The sequence below is a fragment of the Varanus komodoensis genome, unplaced genomic scaffold (genome assembly GCF_004798865.1).
Source record: "Varanus komodoensis strain SLA01 unplaced genomic scaffold, ASM479886v1 scaffold51, whole genome shotgun sequence".
NCBI lineage: Eukaryota > Metazoa > Chordata > Lepidosauria > Squamata > Varanidae > Varanus > Varanus komodoensis.
Window position 1 is genome coordinate 1263769 of NW_025336100.1, and position 22630 is coordinate 1286398.

A 22630-nucleotide genomic window follows, 5' to 3' on the forward strand; every position below is an offset into this window, starting at 1 on the left:
ATGTCCATGTGTAGAGTCATCTCTTGGATTGTTGGAAAAGAGTGTTTTCTATGACCATTGTATTCTCTTGACAAAATTCTACCAGCCTGTGCCCTGCTTCATTTTGTACTCCAAGGACAAACTTGCCTGTTATTCCGGTTAACTTTTGGCTTCCTACTTTAGCATTCCAATCCCCCATGATGATAAGGACATCATTTTTTGGTGTTACTTCTAGAAAATGTTGTAGGCCTTCATAGAACCAGTCAACTTCAGCCTCTTCAGCACCAGTGGTTGGGGCATAGACTTGGACTATTGTGATGTTGAATAGTTTGCCTTGGATTCGAACTGAGATCATTCTGTCATTTTAGAGATTGTATTCCAGTACTGCTTTTCCTACTCTTTGACTATGAAGGCTACTCCATTTCTTCTGAGGGATTCTTGCACGCAGTAGTATACCTGATGGTCATCTGGATTAAATTCACCCAATCCTGTCCATTTTAGTTCACTCATTCCTAAGATGTCGATGTTCAGTCTTGTCATCTCTTGTTTGACCACATCCAGCTTGCCTTGATTCATGGATCTTACCTTCCAGGTTCCTATGGAGTATAGATCTTTGCAGCATCGGACTCTCCTTTCACCACCAGATACATCTGCAACTGAGTGTTCTTTCGGCTTTGACCCAGTTGCTTCATTCTTTCTAGTGCTACTAGTACTAGCCCTCTGCTCTTCCCCAGTAGCATGCCGGACACCTTCCGACCTGTGGGGCTCATCTTCCGGCATCATATTGTTTTGCCTTTTGGTACTGTCCATGGGGTTTTCTTGGCAAGGATACTGGAGTGGGTTGCCATTTCCTTCTCCAGTGGATCAACTTTTGTCAGAGTTCTTTGCTATGACCTGTCCTTCTTGGGTGGCCCTGCACGGCATAGCTCATAGCTTCATTGAGCTTCGCAATCCCCTTCGCCACAACAAGGCAGTGATCCATGAAGGAGTATAATAAGATACTCCATAATTTAAAAAAAATCCTTCTAATGCTTAGAACACACCCTAAAACTACAACTAATTATAATATAAACTTGTATTAATTACATTAAGTATAATACTTTCAGTACCATGTTGAGGCTTCGCCTCCTTTTTTTTCCTTGCAAGCAAGTGTCTTGCACTTCCTGCAATCATGTGACTCAATTACATGTGGTTTCTGTTTGGGTTCAGTGAGGATGTTTTTTTCCCATTTTACCCATTAATATATTAATATATGATAGAGCCATGCATATGCCCAGAGCTGTCTTATTAGAAGGCATTTGATGTTGTTAAAATTGAGATGATTGCACCTGAGGGCAAACATTGCTAAGCTGATGATAACTTCAGTATGGAAAGATTTGAGAGCAAGGTTGGGACCAGGGTACCTGCTCCCATATGTATCTACCTGGGCTCTGCAATTAGTTTTGGAGGCCTGTCTAAAAAAGCCATCTTCCAACGAGGTAGGGAGGATGGCTAATAATTGAGGGGCCTTCTCAATACTTGAACCCCACCTGTGGAACAGGCTCCCAAAAGCAGTTCACCTGGTGCCCTAGTTAAAATCTTTTCACTTCCAGGCAAAAACAGCTTTATTTTCTAGACATTTTAATAATTGATTTTATCTGGATAAAATTAGTAAGATGGTTGTTTTAATTATACGGTTTTAAAGTTTTATCCCTCAGCTGTGTACTGTTTTATTAGATTGTCCTTTGTTTATTGTGTTTGAATTGTTATGGTGTGTTTTTATCTTATTGTAATCCTCTCAGAGGGCCTTGGGCCAATATAGCACAAGTTAAATAAATAAATAAGATTTGCCAGTTCTGTTGCTAGGAAATTGAACTAGATTCTAAATACCATCATTCTGGGGTCTTTCAGTATTAAATGCTATAGCAAGAATGTTATTGCTAAATTTGTTTCATTTGTTTATTTTGAGTAAAAACTGGAACAATCCATCCTCACTGTACCCAAACACAAGCCACCCATACTATGCAAATGTGTTTCACAGAAACATAGAAACAAAGCAAGTCAGAAGGGGTCTTCTGGGCCATCTAGTCTGACCCCCGACACCAGCTGGCTCTCTCATGTAATCCCTAACACGTGGTTGTGCAATCTTTCCTTGAACATCCTCACTGCTGAGGACTCTACCATCTCCTTTGAAAGCCCATGCCATATTCTAGGGGTCGTACCCATCAGGAAGTACTTACTTCCTGACATCCAAGTTGAAGCCTATTTCCTTGAGCTTGCCCTCCACTCCAGAGAAGAACAGATCATGGCCCTCCTCCACATGACATCCCCTCACATACATACAGTATGTCGCTAAAAGATCCCTTTGGAGTCTCCTCGTTTCCAGGCTGAAAAGATCCCATTCCCTCAATCTTTCCTCACATGCCATCTGCCCCCCAACCCAGCTACCATTCTTGTGACTCTGCGCCAAACTGATTCTAACCTAGCTATGTCTCTCCTATAATGTGGAGGCCAGAACTGGACACAGTACTCCAGTTCTGGGTGCACTAGAGTTGTGTAGAGTGGCATCAACACCTCCCTAGATCTGGAAGCTATACATCCATGTTTGCTTTCTTAACCGCTCTGTCACGCTGTTGGTTCATGTTCAGCCTGCTGTCAACAAGTACCCCGAAATCCCTTTCACAAGTGCACTTATCCACATTGAATGCTGTCTTGTCCCCCACTCACTTCTACAGCCTGTCCAAATCCTTTCAAAGGGATTTAACAAAATTCAAAGTAAAAATAAGAGTATTTGTCTCTTGATCAAGCACAAGTACCAAAGCACTGAACCAGTTCCACATTTAATTATGTTTTAGATTTATGTCCTACCATTTTCTTTTTTAAAGAACTGAAAGCAGCTTACATCATTCTCTTCTTCCTGTTCTCAGTCTTGTCCCCACAACAAGAAGTTTGTGAGGTAGGATGGGCTGAGAGTCTGTGATTGTCCCAAAGTCACCCAGTTGGCTCCATGGCTGAGCAGGGTCTAGAACCCAGATCTGCTGAGTTCCACACCCACACTCTTAACCACTACACCACACTGGTTCTCTGCATATATCTACACCTACATATATTTATATTTATTGATTTATATCCTGTCTACATATAGATGCGGCTGCTACAGAGAGTTTTCCAGAGGGTGGTGGGGAGGCTCTGATTTTTATTTTTCAGCTAAAATATTTCATACCAATTGCCTGATATTAGTATGCTCGTGTAAATTTATGTATTTTGTAAGTGTATATGTTCTTTAACCCTCCCCCCCCCCATGAAGCAATAGACAAAACAGATATAATACCTGATTTTTGTTAAATTCTGTCAAAGTTCCCAAGGCATTTGGAGTAAGTATGTTCCATCTATAAATCTAAAAGTTTTCCCTTATTTCAAGGATTGCCAGATTAAATGAGGTTTCTGTAGGAAATACCGTCATGTCTGAAAGGCTTTCATAATTGAAGTGTTTACCACAGGTTGTTCTGTCTTCTTTAGCTGACTTCCTTGAGTTATAGTTCACTTTCCAAATTATGTGCAGAGATCAATGGTGTTTTTGCCAATCTACTGCATGTGGCGACTGGGATACTAGCATTCAATGATATGCAGTACATTGCTAGATTGGCAAGTGATTTTCTGTTTGCCAAGGTAGATAGTTGTAAGTGCCAAGAGGGAAAAATATTTCGCAAATGAGAAGCTCCCTTGCTACTTCAACACCCATTTCATTCTCTCCTTCCATCTCTTTTTCTTTCACATCCTCTCTCTTCCTTATTCAATCAGATACATTGCTAGCTGCTGGTAAGGAAATGTAATTTTAAAAAAGAAGAGGGTGGAGCACTTAAGTAAAGTGCTAAAAAATGTATTTGGGAACGCTATGTTACTAACCCCAGCTTGAGATGAGGAAATGCAGACTTGAAATTGAACTGAATCTTACCTTTATTTCAATGACACTTCAGCTCAAAGCTCAGATGATCCCAGCAATTTAATGTAAACCACTTAATAAAACCCAGGAGCTTCCAAATGGTCTTCAAAACATCTTGCCTCTACTGCAGGAGGGGAATAGTTTAACTTGGTAGATCTTATGGACTTCCACATCTCCATCGAGGAGTTCTACAAGCACTTCCTCTGATTGAAGATTGAAGTGGACACTTTTCAATTCACCATTTTCCCATTTTGCCTTGCCAGAGCCCCTCAGGTCTCCAGGAAGTACATGGCCATGTCTATGCCCTCCTCCAACTCTGGAGAGTCTATGTCTTCCTATATTTGGATGACTTCTGATTGTTGTCTCATCCAGATAGGCCATGGTGCAGGCCGCCACCACCACATAAACACAGAAAAATCCTCTCTCCTTCCCAGTTGAACCTCTTCATCAGAGCCCACCTGGACTCAATTGTGGTGAGGGTATACCTACCTGACCTCTGCCCTTGCAGTGGAGACATCCAATCAACTCAGCTGCAGAACAGCCTTCACTGTTTGGGTCTAGAGGGTGCTTGGGCTCATGGTAGCTGCATTTGCCATTATCCTGCTGGCTCTCCTACACATGCATTCCATTCAGCTCGAGTTCATCAGCACATTCAACCCCTCAGCTGACTCATAAAGGGCCAAGATGAGATTCCTCAGGCATGTCCAGCGAAGTCTTCACTGGTGGAACTTTCAGCACAACCTCAGTGTGGGGACCACCTTCACCTCCCCAGACCAGAACCTGGCAATTACCACAAATACTTCCCTTTCTAAATGGAGAGCCAACTGCAGCCCCTTTACAGTTCAGGGCAAATGGGATGCTCATGATGCCTACAGACACATCAACTATCTAGAGATGCTGACAGTGCAGAAGGCCCTCATTGCATTCTAGAACCTCATGCTGGGTTGACACGTGCAGATCACTTCCAATAATATGTTGATGGTCCGCTACATGAACAAGCAAGGCGGCACTAAATCAATCCCCCTAGCTCTCCTGGCAACCAAGATCTGGGCCTGGTGCATCAAAACTCTTGCAACAATCCATAGTGCCAGTACCAGCAACACCCTTACTGATGTCTTCATCTGTGCATCCACAGACTGCCATGAGTGGGAGCTGAACCACTGGGTTCAGAAGCAGCTTTGGGAAATAAGGGGTTGCCCACAGATAGACCTCTTTGCAACCTGGGACAGCACATGCCAGCCCTTCTGCTCTTGAGTAGGCATGGACTCAAGTTTTAAGGGAAATGCCTTCCTGCAAACCTGGTCCAGGACACTAAGCCCCATTTCCACTGCTCATGAAGGTCCTGGCAAGAATACAAATGAATCCTTATTGCATCTTGTGGCCCATGCAGCCCTAGTTTCCCCACCTCCTGCACCTCTCCAACAACAGCTTCCTCCATCCCCTCTTCAAGCCCAACATCATCTCTTGAGATCAGGAAACTGTTCTCCACCCAAGAGCCACACACTCCACTTTGTGACCTGGAGGAATGTGTTAGCAGACCATTGAGATGATGTCCCAGAGGTCTTCTAGCCAATACTGAAGGCATCCCTGAAGCCAACCACTTGACACTCATACCATGCAAATTGAAAAGCCTTCTGTGTCTCCATAACACAACTTGGTTTCAAGCCTTTTGATTGCCCCATAAAGCAAACCTCCTATTACTAAACCCCTTCTTTGAATTTGGCCTCAAGACAACCTCCACCTACATGTATGCAGCTACAATCTCATCCTTCAATGCCCCTATACAGGGCTTATCCACCTTCTCTCACCTGCTCACCCATCAATTCCTCAGAGGCCTCACGATCCTTGATGTACCAGTCCAACACCCTATGCCAGACTGGAGCCTATCCATCTTCCTCTAAGCCAGGGGTCTCAAACTCGCGGCCCACAGGCCAATTGCCGGGATGGGCAGGGCACGGGGGAGGGGCCCTACAGCCTTCAAAGCACCGGCGGTGCCCGGGCCGGCCGCGGGATGAGCGGCCCACCACCACTGTGATGGTGGAATACTTGATGTGGCCCAGCCTCATTCAGACTCTACTTCCAGTGGCCCCCAGGTAAGTTGAGTTTGAGACCCCTGCTCTAAGCACTCATGAAAAAAACTTTTGAGCCCATGGCTACTGCTGATTTGCACCTGCTATTGTGAAAAGCACAGAAAAATGCTTTCCTGGTGGCAATCACCTTGGCCTGCCACTCCAGCCACCTCATGGTCTGACCCCCCCCCCCCCACCTCACCTTCCACAGGGACAAGGTGGTACTCTGGCCCAATCCCTCCTTTCTGCCTGTAGTGGTCAGACCTTCCGCCTCAATGAGAACACAGTCCTGCTGGCTTTCTTCACAGCACTGCTGAACCTGATAGAGACAATACTGCATCCCCTCAATGTTCTGATCTTCTACAAATCCAGGACTGATCCCTTCCACTGTTCTGCATGACTCTTCATTCGCTACGGTGGCATAAATAAGGGGCTCCCAGTCTCCTTTCAAAGATTGGCAAATTGGATCATGAGCACGATTTCCATGGCCTACAAACTGGCTGGACTTCAACCCCCGGGCCAATACACACCCACTCCATACAAGCTATGGTGACCTCCATGGCCCTCCATGATAGAGTGCTCCTGCCCAACCTTTGTGACCTGGTCAAAAGCATTACTGCCTCAATGTTTGAGCCAGAGTGGAGTGCAACTTTGGCAGGGCAGTTCTGTAATCACTCCTTCAGTAGTGACACTGCCCACCTTAAGTCACCCATATGTGATGCACAGAAATCATGAAGAAGAGAGGCGGGTTGCTTGCCTGTGACATTCTTTGAGAGGACATCTCTGCATTTCACAAACCCTCCCTCCTTCCCCTCTTCAGTGTCACACTATGGCAGCCAAGTGCCCTCTCTGAAGTGCTCCTTTGCAAATGGGGCCACAGCGGTGGTCTCGTGGCTATTAGAACTCAAAACCAGGCAGGAGCCTCTCCCTGATGCTCAGGCATGGCCAGGGGAGTGGTTCCCACTGAACAGAAATTAATTAGCTTAGAAATCTTCCCAAACAGGTTCATGTGCACAGAACCCATATGTGTGAATGCACAGATGACCACTCAAAGAACGGCAGTTACAGATAAGCAACTTGCCTCATCTGCCTTTTAATCTTCCAAGAACTTTGTCCAGTACTCAGGGTTCATAAGCTAAAAATTATCCATGATTACAACGCTAAATAGTTTGCTAGTCCCATACAATTCTCATTCTGTCAAAATGGTACCATAGTGTTGTGATTGTATCTGCAAAACAGTAAGCAATTTAGTTACAGTAGACCTTTGAGGGTTAAGCCATTGCATCCCAGGGTCAACACTAAGAGGGGTCTTCACTGTTATTGTCAAGTCATCTCTAACTTATGGCAGTCCGATGAATGAAAGCCCTGCAAAGTGTCCTGTCCATGACAGCTCCAGTCAGCTCTTCCAAGTTCTAGTCTGTGCCTTCCTTTATAAATTCAGTCCTCGCATATTTGATCTTCATTTCATCTTCTGCTTTCAACTTTCCCTAACATGAAAAGTTTTCCTATGCTTTTCCTATCTGGTGGGTCTTGCTTTCCTGCGATGTATCTGAAGTTTGGCTGCCTCAGTTTTGCTTCTATGGAAAGCTCTGGCTTGACTAACCTATGATTCACTTGCTTGTCTTTCTGTTGGTTCAGGGTATATGCAAAGCTCTCCTCCAGGACCTTGTTTTGAATGCATCAGTTTTTTTCCTTATCAAGCTTTCTTCACTGTCCAGCTTTTTGAGGATGTCTGGAAGCGCAGGTCCTCCCATCATTCCAAACAAACACCAGGTCCTTGGCAAAGCACAAGGAATTGTCTGTCTGCTGCCCTTGTTCTTCCAGTGAGTGAGAAACAGATTCTGTCCCACTTTACTTTCATTGTTGCATAGCAAGGCAATTTAAGAGATAAAAAGGGGCAGAGATTGTAGCACACTTTCTGGAGACACAATCTCATTAAATTATTGCTATAAGACTGTAATTAAGCTCTCTTATGAAGATGGGATTTACAGGATAATAATGAGAATAGTACAACATTATATCAAGCATCATATGGAAACATAGTTACACTTACGCTTTCAGCTGATTATAGAAGAGTATTGTTTCAGCAATGGTCAGTCACCCAGTGTTGATCCTTCTTGGTATGAGAAGGTTAAGTCACATGGTTCTTTTTTAAGTTACTATATTAGAAAATCATTAATGTCGGTGTGGGAAAAGTTAAACATAAAACTGTATAATAAATTACCAAGATGGCAAATAAATAAATTACCAAGATGGCAAATTACCCATGGAAGCTTTTGTGTATCCAAATGCATTGAATTTTGAAGGGCTTATTAGATATGATGACATTTTGGATAAGGATGGAGGACTTAAATTGGATCAAGAAACACAAGGAGCTGATATTTCTTGGTGACATAAGGTGCAGATACAATCGAGATAAGCTAAAGATTGTAAAGTGTGGGGTTTTTATAAGGGCTTAACAGCATTTGATCAAGTGATGCTTAAATCAGATGAGAAAATGATTAAAAGATTATATGACTTCTTACTTGATAGGAAAATGGAAGATGAACAGGTTAAGGAAATTATGATAACGTGAGCACAAAATTTTGGATATAATATTGAATTAGAAAAGTGGCAAAAGCTGTGGGAGAGAAATATTAAGGTAACATTAGCAACTTTGTATAAAGAAAACCTGTATAAAATGTTTTATAGATGGTATCTGTCACCAAATAGATTAGCTAAGATGTTTCCAAATATGTCAAAGGGATGTTGGAAATGTAAACATAAATTGGGTACTTTTTATCATATGTGGTGGACTTGCGATAATGTGAAAAAGTATTGGATTAAAATACATAAATGGCTTGAGGAAATGTTACAAAAATCCTCAGCTTTTAAACCTGAAGTTTTTTTATTAGGCATTATACCGGAGGACATTAGTAAACAAGAAATGTATTTGATTTTACATGTAATCACTGCGGCAAGGATTGCATTCGCTCAACACTGGAAGAGTGAAGAACTACCCACCAATGAACTGATTCTAAAAAAGATCTTGGATTGTGCAGAAATGGATAGATTGACTTTATCATTGAAAGAGAAGGAAGATACTGACTTCTATCAAACTTGGGACTTTTTATTATTGACTAGAGAAATGAGATTTCGCATAGATTTAAATATGTTTTTTAAGTTATCATAAATGGCAAAAGAAGGGTGTGGGGGCTGACTCAGCGGGCTCAGTGTTTTTGATGATGGATGTTTGTTGTTTTCTTTCTGGTTTTTTAGGATTATAATTTTTCAATTAAAACTTATTTTAAAAAAAGTGTTGATCCTTCTTGTATTCCACATAATTCTTGTGGTGTTCTTATGTGAGGACATTTGGTTGTGTTCTAAGAAGTGTACTATAGTGTTGGCTTGGTCTCAAGTTTGATTGCTCTCTTCATTCTAAAGCAAATGATTTGCCTGTTTGGTCTGGTAAGCAAGATTCAAATTAGCCAATAAGCCATACTTTTCCTTGATGTATAAAAATACAGTGGGCCTGTAATGGCAGGGACACACTGAATTAAAATATGTTAGTCTCAAAATATTATCTAAATGTGCATGCAGATAACTCCTTATTTGGAGGCACACTGCATGCAGTTGTGTTGTGTCTTGTATGTGAACAAAGGGAATTTTAATTCTAATGAAGGCCAGATGATGGTAAATTTCCAAGGAATATTTTTGTTCTTGTTTAGTACATGAAGAAAATAAAGCAGATGTTTAAAAATAGAATACAGCAAAAAAACTTTTAAAACTATTATTCCTTTAGCTTTCCTTACAAGACTCTAGTTTATCAAGACGAGAGACATAATGTACTTATACATGCCAGTGGATTCATTCTTGGCCTGGGGTAATGAAAATGTAAATTTAAGTCCTTGATTTCAAGGGGGAAAAATCCTTGTTTGCTACATTTTGCCCTGGGAATTTGTTGAGCGGTAGTTGTGAGCACTCTCTCTCGTGTGTGTGTGTGTGTGTGTGTGTGTGTAAGAGAGAGAGAGAGAGAGAGAGAGAGCGCAATCACACATTAGTGCCAAGCACAGAAAATTGCTTTGAAGGCTTATAAACAACTACGATGGTGGTGTTTTTTTTTTTTCTCACAGGCTGACGCTGTTGCAATTATACAAAATGCCATTATGCTTTACTGCTTTCACAAAAAAGTACCAAAGTAGCTTTCTTCCAGAACATAACTTTTCTCTATAACCAGAGAACATGTGGAACAATCCAGTAGGAAACCATTCTTCAGTACTGTTGCAGAAGTAAAGGAACTTCAATGGGACCTGTTCAGGAGTAGGGCTGTTTTGGGGCCATGAAGGGCCATGGTTTAGCAGGTTGTACTGGGGCCCCTGCTCTGCCTCAGCACAACATTTGGGCATGTCTAATGCACGTTACTACAAAACAGCTGTGAGTTTTTCTTGTGTGCATGCTAACTGTTGATTAGGGTCACATTTCATGATATTTTAATGCTGATATACAGTGAGAGAATATTCACAGTCCCAAAAAATTGGCAGCACTGCTGCAGAATGAGAAGGAAACACTCTAAGCACATGGAGGAGTTTGCTTCCTGCTGGTCTAAGTTTTCTATTCCAGCTTCTTACAAGCTTGGGGGATGATATGAGGGAATAGTAGGAACTCCACCTAAACATTGTCCTCTGCTCAATTTAATCACCACAATATCATAAGATCCTTTAAAGCATGGATAAAAAATAGAAAGCCAGCAGGTAGTTAAAAAGCTTCTTTCATTTGCTCTCGTAAGAAGTACAAGCTGCAAGTGAGAGATGGCAGCTCAAGATTGCTAGACAAATGGGCAAGGAATACTTAAAAAACATAGAAACAGAGCGAATCAGAAGGGGAGAAGAATAATGTAGTCTGACCCCCCGGCTCCAGCTGGCTCTGCTCATGACATGCCCACCATGTGCATGTCTAGCCTATCTTTGAACACTTAGATGGAGTAAACATGGTCAAATCTCCAGTGCCCAATCAACTCCATCCCAGAATCATAAAAGAGCTAGAGGAGGAACTCTCAGAACTATTGGGTATTATCTTCTATAAATCTGGGAGAAGAGGAGAAGTGCCAAACGACTAGAGAAGGGCGAATGTTGTCCCTATCTTCAAAAGGGGGAGCAGATAAACTTGGGAACTACAGACCAGTTAGTTGGATATCAATCCTTGGAAGAATTCTGCGAAAAAAAATCCATCTGCAAGCATCTTGAAGAAAATGCAGTGCTTAATAGAAGCCAGCATGGATTTATCAAAAATAAATCCTGTCAGATTAATTTAATCTCATTTTTTGATGAGAGTGCACACCATGAGGATACTAGAGATACTACACTATACTAGAGGAGTATGGAATAATCAAGTCAAGTTGTGACAACTCCAATTCAGACTAGGCATCAGGAAAAGCTACCTCACTCTCTAAGTAATATAACAATGGAACCAATTACCAAGGGAGGTTGTGGGCTCTCCCACACTAGAGGCATTCAAGATGCAACTGGACAGCCATCTGATAGGAATGGTTTACCTTGGTGTCTTGCAACAGTAGAGGGTTGGACCTGATGGCTGCCTGGCTCCTTTCAACTCTACTATTTTGTGATTCCATGAAAAGGGGAAAGGGAATGGTGACTGTGATTCAGTAATGTTTTAGTCATTCAGCATATCTGAGAATCATGATACTGTTGTGTTGAAAAGATTCTTTGCGGCAATCCCTGAAAGGAATCCCTCACCCTCCAAATAGTCTTTTCAGATCTGAAGTATGGCACAGAGGCACTGTAGTCAATCTTGTTCTCTGTTTCTGTAATAGGCGCTTGTCACATATCTGTACTGTATGATATTTCTGGAAAATTTACCAGTGCAAAAAAACTGTCCAGTTTCTCCACCCACATTATAATTTCTAATCTGCAGACTTGGTAATGGAACACTGTAATCAATTAATTACTATTTATTATTATTACTAAATAATATTTTTTTCCTTTAGAAAAACTCTACAACTCAAGTGGACGGGAGCTGAGGCGGGCCCTCTTCTCCTTGAAACAAATATTTCAAGTAAGTGAACATTCTTCTGAGTGTTCTTTATTTTCAGTGCTAGTATTACTGCCTCTGATTTTTAATTTATTATTTCCTCTTAAATGATTCCTCTTCTCCAAGTCAATTTATCTGAACTTCCAAAGTGTGTGCCAGCCAGGAGTTACCTCCATCAAACAAAATGTCCCTCTCTGCAAAGCCCTTGTGAACAAAAATGGATGGATTTCATCTCTGTGTGTAGACCAGGGATTGATACTATAAATGATTAAAGCACACTATTGTATGTATGCATACCAAAGGCACAACTCCCCTTTCTAAAGATAAAGCTGATCAACCCATTGTTGCTCTCTTTGCAGAGACCTTTGTTTTAAAAGAAGATCATTTTGAGGTGCAGTTCTGTGTGTATCTAAATACAAATTAGGCTTACTGCTCCCAGCATATAGATGAAAGCCATTTTTCTGCCCAAACTTGGGGAGCACTGCACTTTTAATCTCACTTGTATTCAAGATAGTGGTTTTTCGATCTTGGACTGAACTGCTGAAATTTGAAAATATCTTCCATCTCTTACCTGAGGTGGCACAACTCATTTGGCCATGTCAGATTTTTTCCCACCTCATTCTGCTACAAGGGTGCATCTATTCAGAATTTGTGAGGATCCAAACAAAGAAGCTTTTTAAGTGGAACTTTCAGAAAGAGAATACATTTCGTCAGTTGGTAATCCTAGATGGTATGAATTTGCAAACAAAAGGCCTGTTGCCCTGCATAGGATACTCATTTGATTGGTCTGTGACCATAACAAGCATTATTAGTGTACAGGATGGTTTTACACCTCTTTGAGTTCATGTACTTGTTAGCACCAAGAGGATGCTAACCATAGGAATGCATAGGAAACCCTTAGTGCAGCTTTAACTGTGCACTAACGTATCCAACTCAGAACAAAATGTAGCACTTGTTCAGCTGCTCAGTTGTGTCCGCGTATAAGCGATCCTATGGGCCAAATCTCACCACACTTTCTGATCCTGTGCTGCTTCTTTCAGCTGAACTATGCTCTGGCCTACCTCCTCTTTGATGGAATTTAACCACCTTGCTCTCTGGTGACCTGATTTTTGCTTACCACTGAGCATTCCAAGCATTATATCTTTTTCTAATGAGCTTGACCACATAATGTGGCCAAAATTCCTGAATTAGTTATCTTGCCGACCAGGGACGCATCTGGTTTAATATGCACCTGCTTGTTTGTGACTCTTGCGGTCCATGGAGTACTCAGGGGCCTCCGCCAACACCACTCATAGTACTTTTACTTTTGCAGGAAAGTTCCTACTACTGTGAAACTTTAGAGTTATGATATGTAATTCTCTTTATTTAGGCTTAGAAGGTTGAAATATAGGTTACTTGAAAATTGCCAAGAATATTATTCATTTTCTTTCTGTAAAGCAAATTTAAAGGGGGTAATTTTGAATGGGAAAGTATTGTGTGTACGGAGAGGGGGGCATATCTTATTCCCAACTATTACATGAATTGCATAATTAACCAAGATTTGCACAATGTGCTGATTAGGCCTTCCAGAATCTTGGGAAGGGGGGTGGTATATGGCAACCCTATTTTCAGAGCCTTTGAAGCAGCTTTTTTTTTTTCTCTCTTTTGAAAAGATAAGCGTGATGGTTCAAGAAGTCAAATAATCTTATCAGTGAGAGAAATCAAATGTCACACATTTCCCTCCTAAAAAGACATCAATCATCCTTAAGAGAAGAAGTATTGCCCAGTTGCTTCATTGATCTGGGGAAGGAGGTGCAAAAGAACAACCCTGTTCTTAAAAAGGATGATAGATGACTCCTCAGGGACTGGAGTAGATGACAGTTGTTGTAGGAGCTTCACTTGTGACTTGCAGAGTATGGGAATGAGAGAATACTGTCTGATCGCTGCAGGCTTTTCTTCTGACTTTGTAAATCATTTGTATTCTCTCACACAGAAAGTGAGGGGATCTCCTCCATTGTAGCTTTTTGCTTTAGAAGGCCACATTTTGAAATTTAATTGAAACATATGTATCAGGACCTCCTGAGTTACCAGTCGTGAGTTACCAGTCGTATGCTCGGATTTCACAGGGAGATGGATTTCATGACAAACTTCAGCAGATTTATTGGATTAAGCCCCTAGGTACCTTCTGCAGAGACATAGCTTACAAACAGTGCTGTTGGGTAAAGACTGAAACCCACTACAAGCTTTTAGATCATATACAGAGTGTTGTATAGATTCTGTGTCATATACACAGCAACAGGGCAGATGATGAGCAAATAATGGGTACATACCATCACATAATGTATTCCTGAACAAAACAATGTGAAGAGACTGCATAGGGGACGTGACCTAAAGTAGTTTTAACAGTTCAGTCTGGAAGAAAGTGAAAGCAAGCTCATGTTACTAGAACTTGCAAGCAAGAAAATAGTTGGTCACAGGTCACTGTTTATATTATACCCGGTTAACACAAATTGGTCATAAATGATTCCCTGTCTGACTGGAGGAGAGTGACAGATGGAGTGCCACAGAATTCTTTCCTTGGCCCATTGCTGCTCCACATAGATCACTTGGATGTAATAGAGCGAATACTCATCAAATGTGAGCCAGTGTGGTATAGTAGTTAAGAGTGTTTGGCTCAGGAGATCCTGGTTCTTGTCCCCACTCACTTGTGAAGTTCAGTGGATGACTTTGAGCCAGTCATGGACTCTCAGCCAAGCATGCTTATAGAAGAACCTAGTAGGCTACCTTTAGGTCCCTTGCAAGAGGAAGAAAGGTGGAATATAAATGTGCTATAGTGAAAACAATTTACAGGAAAAAATGAATTGGTAGGAGTAGCTTATTTAGCAGACAGGATCTAAGATGTTCTTGACATGATGGAGAACTATGATAAAACTAACAAAATTACTTTTAGCAGAGGCTCATGTAAATTCTATATTTAGGTTGGAAAGATTAGACTTAATAACTACAAAATGGGATGCGCCTGACCAGTAGCAACTAGCGAGGTTTGGAGTTGGTGGGGCTCCTTCCTCCCTGACTTCAGTGTGCACATCTATCTATCTATCTATCTAAAATTTGTATAACACATTGCACTATAGCATTTGTTCAGATGCTCATACAGCATATGTGCACAGATTTGTGTTTGGTCAGTTTCAGATAAGTGGTACATCTCACTGTAATATGTATTTGAAAAGCCTTAACTGGCTACTCTGCCAAAGGACACCAGTTATTACCTCAATACCACATCTGATCTGATGTTATCCCTGCTTATTTTCATTTTGTAACTAAAGTTAGGCAACTGATGCCTAGTTACAACATGCAGATACAACATCTGCATGAACTCAGTGCATAGCCAAACTAATAGTGCTTAATTTCATTTCCCCAACTAACCTAATGTACACGAATTTTATAATGATGCAGTATTTACAGCTTTTCCTCTCGTAAGGAGAAGACATCCTATTTTCAGTCTGTTGCTACCCTAACTCAGTCATAATAGCATGACCTTGTAGGGGATTGTGTGCTTGAATTTGTGTGTTAGTTTGCATAGCTTCAGATATAGAGGTAGGTATATTCTACTCTGTTCATGCTCAAGGCCTTTCAAAATGATTACAGAGCAACAGGTTCCACACTGAAAGCAAGAACAGAAAGATAAATTTATAAAACACTCATTTCAGGATGCTAGTGCATATTGCAAATTGTGTTTGCTCCTCCTAACAATCACAAGCTTCAAACTGTTCTCAGTGAAACTCTTATTATTTTTATATATGTAAATCATCCAGTCAAGTCTCTGACCATGCGCAAACCCAACCAAGCATTTATTTATTTAAAGTTTTTATATCCCGGCCTTCTCAATGTCTCAGGGCAGTAATGCAATAAAATAAACAAGGTACAACTTCTGGATAATAATATATAAAATCAGTCTAAAAACACTACTAGCATTTAAAATAATGGGAAAATAAAAAGGTTGTGTCCAGGCCCCAGAATGAAAAAAGTGTCAGCGCCAGGCACACCTCTCTGGCGAGCCTATTCCATAGCCGGGGCACTACATCAGAGAAGGACCTTCTCCAGATAGCCAGTCTTCTGATCTTCAAAGAGAGCTCCCAAAGAAGGACCTGCACTCCAGACCTTAGAGTCCGGGTAGTTATATATGGAAGGGAGCACTCCTTCAAATACCCAGGCTCAAGCCATTTAGGGCTTTTAAAGTCATCACTAACCCTTAAATTGGGCCTGGGCTTCAATTGGAAGCCAGTGCAGAAGATAAAGTACTAGCATTATGTGTGCATATCGTCCGGTCCCTGCTAGCAACCTGGCTGCTGTATTCTAAACCAATTGAAGTATTTAGACCATCTTCAAGTGCAGTTCCACGTAAAGTGTGTTACAATAGTCCAATTGGGAGGTTACCAGAGCATGGGTCACTGTCGCTAGGCTCTGCTCATCCAAGTAAGGGCATAGTTGATGGATCAGCCATAGCTGAAGGAAAGCATTCCTCACCACAGTAGTCACCTGGAACTCCAAGGATAACTCTGGGTTGAGTAGTACTCCCAGACGATGTATCCTGCCCCTTAGGGGGAGTGCAACCCCATCCAGAACAGGGCAAAGATCACTTACCCAGAGAGTTGAACCACCAATCAATATACCTACTCCGTCTTGTCTGGATTCAGTTTCAATTTATTGACTGTCATCCAGCCCATCACTCCAGCCAGATACTGGTTAAGGACATCCACTGCTTCACCTGGATTAGATGTAAAAGAGAGGTAGAGCTGGCTGTCAGCAGCATACTGATTACTCCTCAGCCCAAACCCCTGGATGACTTTTCCCATGGTCAATGGTATTGAAAGCTACTGAGCGGTCCAGGAGAACCAACAGGTATGCACTCCCCCTGTCCCTCTCCCTGAACAGGTCATCATACAAGGCAGTTTCAGTCCCATAGCCAGGCATTTGGAGGCCATGTATAAGGTTCAGGAGTAGGGTATACATTCCTGTTGAAACATCCTCAACCGAACTCCATCATCATTGAGTCAACACAGGGTCATCAGTCAAGGGAACACTGGACTCCATCTGACCACAAGGGGAAAAAAATCAACATGATGTCTTGCCACATCTACACCACCATGGTTTGGTCTGCGGATCTCCAATTACAAGGCCAGTATGGCCCGTTATCAGTACTTTCTTTGTCAGCAAAGGGAGCTGGTCCACATCTTCATCGGGGAGGTAATGCAGCTCTCAAAACAACAGATGGCACCCTGTTTATGGAATGTGCACCCCGGAGAGGTTCACCTGGTTCCAAGCTTATACTCTTTTTGGCGCCAGTTCAAAACCTTTTAATTTAATCGTTATTTTAAAAATTAGTATTTTAATGTAACAGTTGCTTTTTACTTAATTTATGTGTATTGGTTACATGTCATTTATTTATTGTTATGGATTGTTTTAGTGCATTTTTGATTGTAAGCTGTCCTAAGATGCCATGCATAAAGAATGGCATATAAAAGTTTTGAATGAATGAATGAATGAATGAACAGCTCACCACAGCGAGACATGCCGATTGAGGCTCAAGGGTATTCGTCGGTGCTGTAGCCCTCCAATGCCATGCCTGGCTCAGAGCGGGAAACCTGCCTCAAGAAACTAAACAAAGAGTCAAAAACATGCCCTCTGATGGTGTCAGTCTTTTCCATTCAAAGACCAATGACAAGCTCGAACATATCCACAAGGCTCACCTCACCGCACGTCGGATAGCGTATTCTCAGCCTAGACATAAGTGCCCATGGAACAAACCCCCACAGTACTGACCCTTCAGCACTACTACCAGGGATACCCCTCTGGACAACAGCAATTTGGCTGAAGACAACCTCGGACCCAACAATCCAATGCCCTGCACTACCAACCGCCCAGGCGCCAAGCTGATGCTGACAAGTGTCCACAATGATGGGACGTGCAAACCTCACCTCAGTCCTCCAACCCACCTTTCCCTCTCCCTTTTGGGGATCAGCTGCAAAGTAGACTCCCCATCTGGGAGTCCATCACATTTGATAGGATGGTTCTTTCCATTGTAGAGCACAGGTATAAAATTGAGTTTGAAAATGTGCCGCATTCAGGTCTGATCTGATATACAGCAGCCTCTCCAGCCACCTTGGAAGAAGTCATCGAGCTGATTCGTAAGGGAGAAATCCGGAAAATTAGTTGCTCAGAAGGACTAGATGGTTTCTACTCCAGGTACTTCACGGTACCAAAGAGAGACAGGGGTGTCCACCACATTATGGATTCTGGAGTTAATAAATACATCAAAACGAAACAAAAATCAGAATGACCACGCTCCAAAACATAGAAACAGAGCGAGTCAGAAGGGGTCTCCCAGGCCATCTAGTCTGACCTCCGGCATCAGCCAGCTCCGCTCATGACATGTCCACCATGTGAATGTCCAACCTATCTTTGAAAACCCGCACTGATGGGGCCTCAACGACCTCTCGTGGAAGCCCATTTCACATCCTTGGGGTCCTAACTGTTAGGAAGTGCTTCCTGGCATCTGAATGGAACCTTGGTTCCCTGAGCTTTGCTCCGTTGGAACGCATCCTGCCTTCCTCTGCAGGGGAGAACAAGTCTCTGCCCATCTCCATGTGACATCCAGCTCACATACCTGTATGTCGCCAACATATCCCCCTGAGTCTCCTCTTCTCCAGGCTGAAGAGACCCAGTTTCCTCAGTCTTGCCTCATACAGCATCCCCTGCAAACCGGCCACCAACCTTGTGGCCCTACGCTGCACAGACTCTAACCTGGCTATATCCTTTCTGTAATGAGGGGCCCAAAACTGAGCACAATACTCCAGTTGTGGGCGCACCACAGTCGTATAGAGTGGTAGTAATACCTCTCTTGATCTAGAAGCCACACTTCTGGCTATGCAACCTAGGGTGGTGTTCACCCTCTTGACCACCGCATCACACTGCTGACTCATGCTTAGCCTGCAGTCAACCAGTACCCCGAGGTCCCTTTCACAAGTGCTGCTCTCCAGCCACTTGTCACCTAGCCTGTACGTATGACACCTATTCCTATGCCCCAAGTGCAAGACCTTGCACTTATCCACATTGAACGCTATCCTGTTGTCTCCTGCCCACTTCCATAGTCTGTCCAGAACCTTTTGGATCTGGAGTACCTGTTGTGAGTGAAGTCAGCTCACAGTTATAAAAGATCCACACTTATGCAGGCAATAAAACTTAAGTCCTTTATTGCTACTTATCTACAAGATTTACGATGCTACGAGTAAGCTCTACAGCAATGACCTTTACAAGTCAGTTGCTATCTCCCCAGTGATGTCTCTCAAAGAACCCACGTGAGATTAGCTCTCTCTGTCCCATCTTTCCCCCCTAAGGTGGGACAAAGCTTCCTTCTGCTCCAATCGTCACAAGCTACGTCTAAGAGACGTGCAAGACAAATCTATCTCGCCTCTTGTGTCTCCTGTATCCTGCTCAGGAAACTCAATGTCCGAAGGAGGAAGGGCATCCTGCTCACACTCTTTAGAGGCAGAAAGTGCAGTGTCTTTTCCCTCGGGGCCTTTGTGGTCGGGCTGAGGTGTGGCTGTTTGCCCGAGGGGTAAAAGGTCAGGATGAGGACTGGTTGCCTGTTCAGTCGGTCCCAAGCCGGGTTGTGGAAGGGGTGCTTGGTCCAAGTATAACTCCTCCTGATCTGATGTCTGATCCTTCCTTTGGGTGCTTGACGCTTTTTCTTGAGGTGTCGCCTCTGATGAGGCGCCAGGCGTGACAGTACCTGCTCCTCAGTTGTGGCCACTGCCGAGGAACCGGCCTCGACAAACGGTGCGAGAAAGTTTTGAGAAAGAAAGAAAACACTGCAGTCGAGAGATTAGGTACAAAGCATGCTCGGTCGTGTTCCCAGGGGAACAAAGGAATTCAATTCAAATCGATTCAATGCCCCCTCACGTCCGGCACCTCCATTTATTAGTTCACAATTTGTTACATAGGTATGTGCCTACAGCCAATAGCCGACGAGCACAAGGCAGCCAACACCCTAGTGCTTTGCGCAGACGCAGAATACAGGAAGCTTACACATAGCTTTATATGGTCACAAGCCTTATATGGTACACAGGAAAGTACAATACTATTGGCTGTTGCGGCGGGCGTAACTACAGCGCGACCCAGCGATGCTATTGGCTGTTGCGGCGGGCGTAACTACAGCGTGATCTAGCGATGCAGCAATGAACTCCCACATCTCCTCCTTTTTGTTTATTTAAATGGACAATCACTTCTGCAGTGGTGAAGTCAATTTTTGCCAATTGTACACGTCAGGAAGAGATGATTCCAGAGAACCTCTATGAACAAGTGGGGGGTACCCCACATCCTCATAAGGAGGAAGCGGAGGATCATGATGAGTACACCGACAAGAGAAGGTATACATTGAATACAACAGCATGACATAAAAAGGCAAGGTGAAAAGAATGAGCGAAAAACTAGACATTATGAAGACTTTCTCCATGGCCGAACGCAACGTGCAGGAATCCAAAGAGGGCCGTTATCCAAAGCTACCACCCGTATCCACGACCCCAAGTTATCAACGGCACAGGACCCTTCCACTCAGGATCAGGCAATTGTCGATAGCTCACAAGCGGTCGTGGAAGGTGTTCTTCAGTCCTGAAATGAAGCTCAACAGGTGTATGAGACCTGTTATGGGGAGTGAACAAAAAATTTAAGGTATAAAGGACCTTAGCTACAAGAGCTGGAATATCAGCAGTGGATATCCCTCTCCCTTCAGTCTGCTTATACAGCACAGATTTGAAGGTGAGGTGTGCTCTTTCCACAATAGCTTGACCTGTAGAATTCAAAGGAATACCATGAGATAACTTTATACCCCACAAATTGCAGAATTCTGAAAATGAATGAGAACAATATGATGGGCCATTGTCCGTTTTGATAGCCAAAGGTCTCCCCATCACAGCAAATGTCCTGATGCAATGTTGAATAACATGTCTTGATGTTTCCCCCTTCATGGGTGTTGCCCAAATAAATCCTGAGTAGGTATCAACAGTTAAATGTAACTTATTGAAAGGAGCCAACGATGGTACATGAGTAACATCCATTTGCCAAGTCTGATTAGCTTGCGTTCCTCGAGGGTTCACTGCATCGAAAGGAAAGTTTATCGGTGATTTACAACATGATGGGCAGGCTGATACAATGTCCCTTGCTTGTGACATAGGAATAGAAAACATTTTATGCAAAACTTTAGCTGACTGATGAAATGTATCATGAGATAGGATGGGGTCATCAAATAAAGAAAAAACATTATGTTTAAGTGCACCATCAGCTCGAGCATTTCCTTCTGCCAAAAATCCTGGGAATCCTGTATGGGATCTAATATGAGCCACATAGCAGAAATATGATTGTTCTTGGATCAATTGTTGCAGCTTGCAAAACATTCCATAAAGTTCTCTATCAATAGCAGGTGACAAATACGACAATGGCAAATGCAGCAACAACTTATAAACGTATTGAGTATCTACAATAAGATTAAAATCTTCTTGCGCAAACAATTGAAATGCTAAAATTACAGCTGCTAGTTCAGACCGCTGTGCTGATGATTGATTTTCAGTGAACTTCGATGACCAAGAGCCATCAGGCATCTGCCAAGTAACCACTCCTCGGGTAGGAGAACCATCTGTAAACAAAGTTATTGCATGTGACAGCGGCTGTAAAGAAAAGCAAGATGTTAGTTTATATGAAATCTGAAAAAAGCTGTAAATGTTTGTCTTTTGGCGGATTATGGAGGACTGTTCCTAAGAATCCAGCGAACGCGACTTGAAATTCTGAAGATGTCACCAGCAATCGCTCGACTTCCTCCTGCTTAAAAGGAAAAAACACACAGTCAATATCTTTCCCAGTAAGCTGTAAAGTTCTGTGCCGGGCTTTAAAAAATAAGTCTGATACTGCAGTTATCAAAGGATATAAATTACGTGATGGTGTATGTGGCAAATAGATCCATTCTATTATGCAGATTGTCTCTTTATCTTTGGGCACATAAAGAATGGCTGTTGGTAATAATGATGTTGACAAAATAAAGCAAGACAGTTGTGAATCCTCTTTTGGCAGCCGGTCAACTGCCCGAACACGAAGCCTTTGAGCAATTAACCTAAAAGCAGCTTTCATTTCTGGAGTGACAGGGATTTTATCCGCTGGAGATGAATGACCTGCCAGGGCCAAAAATAGTGGTGAAAGGTCGTCAGTAGTAAGGGCTAAAGATGGCCTAGCCCAGTTAATATTCCCCAGCAAACTTTGGAGCTGTACCAAAGTCAACGTTTCTGGAATATGAAACTGTGGCAACACTGGCACTGAGGCCTTCTCTGAGAGCTGGTGTCCCAAGTATTTGAAAGGAGGGACTTTTTGGACCTTTTCTGGTGCTACTTAAAGTCCATATGCTTCCAACGAAGCAACGAGAAAGTCCAGATGACATTTATCGACATTTTCCCCTGCTATTAAGATGTCATCCATGTAATGATACACCATTAAGTCCGGAAATGCTGATCGAAATGTTTGCAGGGCCAAAGCAACAAATAGCTGACAGAGGGTGGGAGAATTTGCCATTCCTTGAGGCAAAACACACCACTCATATCTTTGTGTAGGG

General features: G+C 42.7%; 1 protein-coding gene across 12 annotated transcripts in view; it reads left to right on the plus strand.

Moving 5' to 3' along the window:
* The window catches only part of FHOD3 (formin homology 2 domain containing 3), a 553244-nt gene that overhangs the window by 208224 nt on the left and 322390 nt on the right, over nt 1–22630 (plus strand). For all 12 annotated transcript variants that reach the window (XM_044447289.1, XM_044447292.1, XM_044447291.1 and 9 more), the window contains one exon: nt 11954–12021. In XM_044447289.1, the coding sequence (XP_044303224.1) occupies nt 11954–12021 (68 nt within the window). The remainder of the gene's footprint in view (nt 1–11953; nt 12022–22630) is intronic.